The sequence below is a fragment of the Sphaeroforma arctica genome, assembly GCF_001186125.1.
Source record: "Sphaeroforma arctica JP610 unplaced genomic scaffold supercont1.294, whole genome shotgun sequence".
NCBI classification, from domain to species: domain Eukaryota; class Ichthyosporea; order Ichthyophonida; genus Sphaeroforma; species Sphaeroforma arctica.
The window spans coordinates 35,282-44,412 of NW_014040264.1; the positions used below are offsets into that span (position 1 = coordinate 35,282).

At 42.2% G+C, this 9,131-nt stretch overlaps 4 protein-coding genes across 4 annotated transcripts; 1 reads left to right on the forward strand and 3 right to left on the reverse strand.

Annotated features, from left to right (window-relative positions):
- Positions 1-11: 11 nt before the first annotated feature.
- SARC_04911 (hypothetical protein) lies at positions 12-701 on the reverse strand (the record flags this gene model as incomplete). Its single annotated transcript, XM_014301233.1, has 1 exon — positions 12-701. The coding sequence occupies exon 1, from the start codon at positions 603-605 to the stop codon at positions 12-14; it is 594 nt and encodes a 197-aa protein (XP_014156708.1). The 5' UTR covers positions 606-701.
- Positions 702-938: 237 nt separating this feature from the next.
- On the forward strand, positions 939-2,449 carry SARC_04912 (hypothetical protein). The gene has a single exon (XM_014301234.1). The coding sequence runs from the start codon at positions 1,102-1,104 to the stop codon at positions 2,062-2,064; it is 963 nt and encodes a 320-aa protein (XP_014156709.1). The 5' UTR covers positions 939-1,101; the 3' UTR covers positions 2,065-2,449.
- A 516-nt stretch (positions 2,450-2,965) lies between these two features.
- SARC_04913 (acetyl-CoA C-acetyltransferase) lies at positions 2,966-5,012 on the reverse strand (the record flags this gene model as incomplete). The annotated part of the gene is made up of 4 exons (XM_014301235.1): positions 2,966-3,404; positions 3,770-3,927; positions 4,291-4,586; positions 4,921-5,012. The coding sequence occupies 4 exons, from the start codon at positions 5,010-5,012 to the stop codon at positions 3,066-3,068; spliced, it is 885 nt and encodes a 294-aa protein (XP_014156710.1). The 3' UTR covers positions 2,966-3,065.
- A 72-nt stretch (positions 5,013-5,084) lies between these two features.
- Positions 5,085-6,671, reverse strand: SARC_04914 (hypothetical protein; the record flags this gene model as incomplete). The annotated part of the gene is made up of 3 exons (XM_014301236.1): positions 5,085-5,132; positions 5,881-5,961; positions 6,576-6,671. The coding sequence occupies 3 exons, from the start codon at positions 6,669-6,671 to the stop codon at positions 5,085-5,087; spliced, it is 225 nt and encodes a 74-aa protein (XP_014156711.1).
- Positions 6,672-9,131: the final 2,460 nt, after the last annotated feature.

Genomic DNA, 9,131 nt, shown 5'->3' on the forward strand with positions numbered 1-9,131 from the left:
ATATGAACATGTCATCTCACCTGCGATAGACCATCGGACATGGTGGCAGACAGGTTGCTCATCTGCTGGCGCAACACATGCGGACTAAACGTGGATGTTGCGGCAGAGATAGTGTTCTTGATCGATTTTCCATTAACAGAGTCTTCCTTGTTTTCGCTTGAGTCGGGTATTGTCCCTGTCTCATCCGGAACGTCTTCATCTTGTCCAGTGAGTACATCTGATACTTCACACTGTAGCGCCTGCGCTGGGGTCTGAGGTATGCATGTACTTGTGACTGTGCGCATGCTTGGCGTACTATCGACAAATCCATCGTCATGTATTTCACGTTGTGTATCTGATATACTATCCTGTAAAGCCATCGGTGCCTGACTTTCGCATGCACGTGGTTGTTCATAGCAATCCGAGGTCTCTGGTGTCCTAGTGCTAGGGTTACTGTCAACCACTGTTGTAGTACCAGAATTAGGCTGCACTTGGGTGCCAGTACTATTAGAACTGGCCTGTACTATCTGTGCCGTGTGCGAGTTTGTTTCAGACCCTTCACGTTCTACGTGTTCAGTACAGTCGGACATCCTGGATTGTATCAGTATAGGAAGCAGTATACTCATATGTTACCTGTTTACACTTTACAGCATGTTTATATACCACTGCAGTAGCATAGCCTTCTAATAAATTAAACACAGCGGATGGAATAGGTCTCTTTCGTGTGGTATCATTCTAATAAATAATTCAAAATAAACATAGCCTTCTAAAATCAAACAGTTAGTATGTTGGATGACTCAGGCACGATGACACAGAAACCAGATACAGACTGACACTCACTGTGACACTGTCTGACAGCTACAGGCCACAGGGTCTACTGAACTACTCTCCTCTCTACTATCAGTAGAGCTATACATAGTCAACAACTGAATAAACCTCTCGCTAGAGTAGAGTAGAGAGGGTGATATTACTGATAAGACAGGCCTCGAAATATTTTATTTAGGTACATCCTACATCCTACGACCTACGATGTCAAGTTGTTTTGGGCGGCGGAAATCGTAAATTTAGTAGACTCCATCCAGACTCCAGAAGGCAAAGTGTAGTTTCATCCCGATTATAAGTATGCCACATCCAAACCACTTGCGCTGGGCAGTCAACTGCAAAACATGGAATATAAGTGAAACCGAGTTATTAACGTGTTTACAAAGCATTCAACCGGAGGAGTGTACACGTATAGGTCGATTTCGGTTCAGAAGAGATGCTATATTAGCACTCACGGGCCGTTTGTTACTACGAAAGGCAGTATGTGAGACTTTAAATATACCGTGGAATGAGGTTAAACTCGGACGAACAGCGCGGAACAAGCCTACTGTATTGAACATATTGTACCAATCGAATACGCCGTTGCACACACGTACAGGTTTGGATACAGCCTTCGATACCGATGAAGCAAATAATATAGAGTGTCTCACGGGTTGGCAATACAATGTATCACACCATGGCGAATACTCAGTGCTCGCTGGGGAGATAGGTAGGATGTGCGGGGTGGACGTCATGAGTCTAGATGCACAGGAAGATATAGACGATTTCTTTGATCTCATGTCCCCTCAATGCTCTAAAAAGGAATGGATCGAGATCAGGTCATCAGACTGTCCATTAGAACACTTTTATCGCATCTGGACACTCAAAGAAAGCTACATAAAGGCAACAGGCGAGGGCTTACACTTGGATCTACAGAAGGCGGTGTTCGCACAGGACAAAACATGTGCCTTCGACGAGTGGGGTGTGGGTGTGGTTGCCATGGAAACTAAGTTTGAGCTGGACGGTGAGCAGAGACTGGATTGGGTATTCGAACAATCGTACTTGGATGCTAATCACTGTGTCGCAGTTGGCTTAGGTCCGATATGTGATGAGCTTGCTAGTAGTAATGTGCGAGAGAGGGAGAGTGGAAAAGTTAGGGTGTTTGAGCATATAAGCACACAGACTCTGTTGAAGGGATTGACTACTGTTGATGACTCCGTCACTCTACAATACGCCAGAGCTATACTGAGAAAACCCTGGAGTGTGCACGAGGATCTATTCTAAGTTGGAGTGCTACTGCATTTTTTATTATAGTATACAGTTGGTGAGCTAGTCATCCCTACAGCGTGCTGAAGACCTACTGGGTCCAAACCGTGTACGAGGATGTTTCTGAGTTTGTATGCGTGTGCTTGATTTCATAACCACACAGACGTTGGAGGGCGACCTGGCCACGGTGCCTATTTTGGTCCATCCTGTGTTCACAAGACATACTCCACACTCTGAAGTGAGCATGAGGTTAGCAACTGAGAGGGATGATATACCAGCGCAGCAGGACGTGAGACATCATGGGTAGAGGGTTCGGAACTTCCGGATATACATATAAATGACTTGTTTGAACACGGCTCCTCACAAAAAGGGAGATGAGCTTAGAGCTCAGAGCTGAAGCCGGTAAATACTTTTTTTTTATCTGTATTGCATAGCCTCTTCGGAATCATACAAAAAGAAGGCTGTGACCTATGTGTATTGCTTTCCATAGTCTTATATGTTTTAGGATTTGAAGTTTTGCGTACTTTATTTACCATAGCCTTTGTCAATTGAGAAGGCTATGTACATACACACCTACATACAAATTTACCACGGTAGTGGGTTCAAGAGAGCTGATAAAAAGCACTATCATGCATATTCATTTTATTATTTATTACACATACAAGCATGTTATTCTGTATAAGGATGACAAGCAACGTGAGCAACATTCATTAAAAACTATCACAAATTCCACATATAAATAGGTGTTACATAGTAGATTCGATAGACCAGGTGCCCATACTGCCACCCGCACATATAGTAGACACAACAACACACGAGCTCAATCAGCAAACCCCCATCCACCAAGCAGGAGGTTGAAACATACTACAGGCATGCGCATACAACGCAAATCGTAAGATTGGTGATGAGATTATGTTCTGCTACATTTTCGAGTATATTTATTTAATTTACCATAGCCTTCTAAATTGAACAAATTCAGAAGGCTATGAATTTACATTCAATTTTTCGTCCCGTATAATTTAGTGGACTACCTCGAATAGACCAGCGGCACCCATACCGCCGCCCACACACATGGTCACCACCACGTGCTTAACACCGCGACGCTTGCCCTCAATCATCGCATGCCCAGTAAGACGTGAACCACTCATGCCGAAGGGGTGACCGATACCAATGGACCCTCCGTTTACGTTGAGCTTCTCCATGGGGATATTGAGCTTATCGGCGACAGCGAAGGCTTCGTTGAGCTCGAACAGGCCGATATCGTCAACGGTTAGACTGTGGCGCTGTAGTAGGCAGGGAATGGCGAAGACGGGTCCGATGCTCATCTCCTCGGGCGAGCATCCGGCAACGGCGAAACCCTGACAGATTGGAATGGGCATGATATTACGGTGAGTGTGTGTAAACGAATGTCTATGACCAGTATTATAAATATACATGTGGGTGTATATAAACATATGAAGACGGGTCTGGCCCTGCTGCCTACCTCCTCGCACCAGTATCCGGCAACGGCGAAATTGGATATATATTTGAGGATTATTGTAGCACACACAAGTAGAAAAGAATATACTCATGCATATATGTATTTTGATATATATACATATATAAAAGGTCACGTACGCACTCGAGAACTCACATGTACATGTATAAGAATCTATATTCTTTATATATGTATATATTCAGACACACACACATATATATATACATAAACATAAACATATATTACCTTGAAGATACCAAGAGGTGTAACTCCACGCCTCTCGGCCTCACCGGCTTCCATGACCACACACGCACTGGCACCGTCACTCAACTGACTGGCGTTACCGGCTGTGACGCCAGCGGTAGGATCCTCATCACCACGGACGGGCTTTAAAGCTAGTAGACCTGTAAATATAAATGTGTAGGTATGAAGTATTAAGCGTTGGAAAGTGATATCTTTGATGAATCAGCAAGTATAGCAATTGAGTCTGGACCAGATAGGGCACTTCGATTGTATACATCACTAATGAAGCTCGAATTATGAAGGCTATCGGATGTTCGTCAGCACAAGCGGCCTTCAGAAATGCCAAATCTGCTTTCACACAATATATATGCATGTACAGTATTTTTTTTGGGGGGGGGGAATACCGGGCATGTACATTCGAATACAAGACAGTCGGGCGAATTCGATTTTAAGGTGTTTAAAGACTATGACATTCCCTTATATAGACATATATATATACATGTACATATATGTTTACCACTTACTTTCTAGAGTTGTTTTGAGATTGTTGCAGTCGTCTCTGTCCAGCGTGACCTCCTGCATTGTGATCTCTCCGGTCTCCTTGTTCTTGACTTTTATTGTCGTTGTCATGGGAACGATTTCGTCAACGAACTTTCCTTCCTTCTGTCCCTTGGCAGTACGTTGTTGACTCGTTAGACTGTACTCGTCACAACGCTCTCGCGAGATACCGTAACGTGCACCGACAATATCAGCAGTTTGAATCATGGGCATCCAGATTCCTGGGTACTTCTCTAATATCCAGGGCTCAGCCACCATTTGACTGTGAGGATGAATTATATATAGATATATATATATATATATTTATGGATAATTATATATGCTGATTCGTTCATTGTTGGTCTGTGAATGTAAGCACATATACTGACGGAAGCAGCCGTCCATATTTTGGGCATACAGAAGCCTGATTGCATATATCTATGCTTGGGTACCAAAGTGTGCTGAATTATGTAGTTGTTATGTATGATCCCTATCACGCGCTGAAGATATCACTCGAACTAGACATGGGCAGCAAAAGACTGAATACTATGTCAATAGATATAGTAACATTCCAACACAACAGTCATCTCGATATGAGATATGCATAACGGACTTACTCACCAACAACAGAATTCTGGACCAGAGAGATAGATTCAACACCTCCACCAATAGCAATAGGCACTTGATCAATCACAGACTGGGCAGCCATGGGAATGGCCTGCAATCCGGAACTGCAGAATCTATTTATAGTAGCACCACTGGTTGTTATGGGCAACCCAGCTCAAGGAGCGGCGTTGCGGGCAACATTCATACCAGTGGCTCCCTCGGGCTGAAAGGGTGGGAATACGACAGTACGAAGGCCTGTTGTTTATCATATTTAACTTATTGGACACATTATTTAAGGAATGTAAATATGAATTTCACCGACTTGAAGAATAAAATAAGGGACCAACGTGGCCATTTGACCATTTGCGACTGAAAACCAGAGAAAATCCAATCGCAACGATGTGCCTCTGAATTCTCTACAAACAGGAAAGATCTCAGAATATTATGGGATGGCAGATGTCGATTCCGATCCATTTTGCAATAACTGCACATTCGTAAGCACATATGTTTATATATGAATGTACATGCACTATCACACTAGAGGTACGTAAGTATACACTCCGTACGCTCCACCAATGTGCATAAAAACCCACTTTAAATCCTCACCAATAACATTGTTGACACAAGTATCTGCTATGATACTTTTGTTGATTATGGAGTGATGTATGTGACAGTATTAACTCGCGTAGAATTAGATTTTCTAGTACAAATACACGCAACTACTACTGTGAGATATGACTCCATATTCTTTTGAATCTACTGACCACAAAATACAGGCAAATTCCCCATCTTAATGATACAGAAATACCAATACTATCTACACGAACACTGTATTCTTTGCGAATTGATTGAATTCCGTAGTACACTGGGATAAGTCTCGGCTAATGCCACATTTTCATTGTCATAAGAAAACCAATAATAATATCTACTCCGAATCTGATACAAATAACATAAAGAGTTGTTCCCCTTACCATTGCGCAGCCAATGAACACATCCTCAATATCTTCTGGTTTAACTCCGGCTCTCTCAACCGCGTGCTTGATGCAGTGTCCCTGAATGGATAAAATCAATGCAGTTGTAATAGTGCCTACCAATAGTATGATATATCGGGTCAATTCGCATGATACTGGTATTAAGTCCGGTACCAAAGTTGACGAGGTCAGTAAGTCCGTTATGGAAGTCAGATGGTTTCCGTAGATATACAATTGAGTACAGTTATCATTTAATGGTTTATTTAATCCAGGTGGAAGTACTTATAAGGATTTTAATGCGCCTGACGCGGTATTGTCATATGTAATGTGGAATAGAGTATCTGCTAGCATACAATGGAGTACTGCCCACTCAGGTGGACCTATTCTGATGCGTATGTCGTGTGCAGATTCTATATATTAAAGAGCATCTGGACAATGCCAGTATCATTGACTACTGCTAACGCTGCGGCCCCAGTCTTCGTCAGCCTACATTTTCACTATCATATTCCTAAAAGTTTCAGCGTATATAATTAGGTGTAACAAGTAATATCTGTAGACTCAAACATATTTGAACACTAGCGTGCGCAGCAACTGATGAACAACTTGCACACTTTGGCGTAACAAATATTTCAGCGCATGATACACAGCTATACAAATTTTATCGGTACTGTAGAGAATCTTAGATGCATTCTTACCTGCAGGGCAGCACCGTGTGTATTGTTGAACGCACCACGGAAAGCTTTCGCCAACGGTGTACGTGCTGTGGAAACGATAACGGCTGTGCGGTACATTTTGGAATACAACACAAAGTGACTGTATGCTGCAATGTGGAAGTATGACAAGTAATTGCGTATGTGACCTTGATTTATTCGTAAGTGTAAATATCAGAAATATGTTATATTAACCCCAGAGGTTCAGGGCTTCAGGAGTTCAGGGCTTCAGGCACAGACGCCAGAGCCCACTCTCTCTCTCTCTCTATTTACCACCAGAGTATGATCGACACGCAGAAAGACAATAAATAAATAAACACATCCACACACAGTCAGCAATATCCCCGGGGCGGCGCGAAGCTGTCAGCCAGGGCTCATAACGTAACCCATATACTGCGTAGACGTACTACGTTTTGACGTTACGCATTGAATAGTTTACGAAGTGATTTTAAACGTAATTACGTTCTACGTTATGAGACCTGCTGTCAGCTGAGCATATTGTCTATTATACACAGGGCCTTCGCAAATCACAAGTTCAAAAAGCAGTGTAAAATATTCGTTTATTTTCAAACTAATAATAAATATCAGTCCAGAACAAGCGAACACCAAAAGTCTCTCTCTGGATACTGGGTTAGACCAGGGTACCTTACTACCATTTACAGTTGAAGACCCATTTTTGTGTATTTTTGCAAGAAGACCACCGGTCTAAAAAAAGGTTTCTTACATTCGGCAACGTTCGCCCTTTGCTTGAGCACTCAGTGACTCGACAGAAGGCCGCATCGCACCTCGCTACACGAAAAAAGAACAGGACAAAAGAATTGGGACTCCTGCTGATTGTGCCAATACCTGATCTCTCGATTCAGCGCCAATGAATATACGATTAGTCTCTGTTTGGAGAGAGAGAGAGAGAGACACTTCGTAAGGAAGTCGGCACTGATTATATATTTTCGGTTAAATACTTTTTGGGACAAAATTGAAATTTGGGGTTATAGGGTTATTTTAGTTTCTCTATCTTGAGATTTTCTTTTTTTAAATCACTATGTTCATAGAGGCTATGTCTCTATTTTGTTGTCCATACTAGTAGGGGTGTGACATCTGACCTCCAGCGGGTGGGCACTGGGCTGCAGCCTGCAAGGCTGCAACTTTGCAAGCCATGGAAGAGAGTGTGGAGATGTATGTATGTAGTTGGACGGTGGACCCAAGATGGGATATATCTACACGCGTAGGTACTAAGATGCACATAGCCTGGGAAAGATATCGGAAATACTTATCGACACTTCCCTGCCAAGTTTGATCGGTATTCCAACAGTCGGGAGTGAATGTGATGTGATGTAGGTGTGATGTAGGTGTGATGTAATGTTGATGCGACAGCTTCTAGCGAGTCAATATCTTCAGGGCGCAGGGGGCACTGAATACACCACTGGTTGGTAAATTGTGCTTACAGTCTTAGTTTGTCTGTCGCTATCAGGTACAAAGTGTCAGTTGTCAACACGACGGTCTGTCGGAGAGCTTATTTCTAACGGGGCAGGCGGTGTGACAGTATAACGAGGAGAAGGGGATTTGGTAGGCTATGGGGCGGAGATCTGGGTTGAATCCAAGCAAAGAACTTCAACGCGTGAATAGTTGGCGTGGTTAGTTTAGGTCTTTACAAGGTAGCTATACTTACAATCACACCCGCCCCCGGATTATTATGGGGTTAAACCTTGATGTCACCAAAGCCGGGTGTGTTAGGCGGATTTCAGTATTTGATATTACATAAAAAACAACTAGCGGTATGCATATGGGGTATATGTATAGCTCATATGATTGCGTCTAAGATAAGTGTATCTATTCTATAACTAAAACGAGCAGCTGACTTCTACCAGCACAATGGCGGTTGTCGACCACATATACATTGCCCACTATGGCGATGATGTGCACCCGTCTGGGAATGTATCACTTTACTTTTTATTCCGTATGGAGTGATGTTACACTATGATTGTAAAAAAGAAAACACACACACACACACATACATACACGTGTACGTGTACACACACATACACACACACACACACATACATACACGTGTACGTGTACACACACATACACACACACACACACAAACATACAAACACACACACACACACATACACATATGTACACACACACACACACACATGTATACAAATATGTACACACACACACACATGTATACACATATGTACACACACACACACACACACATGTATACAAATATATACACACACACACACACACACACACACATGTATACACATATGTACACACACACACACACACACACACATGTATACACATATGTACACACACACACACACATACACACACACACACACGTATATATATATATATATATATATATACATCAATCTCTACGTATACTTATATACTATATACTTATGCACTACTTATGTATTTGTGTTTATATATATATATATATGAACACAAATACATACATATATATATATATATATATATATATATTCCTATATTTATACCTATACATTAGTAACATTTATAAAT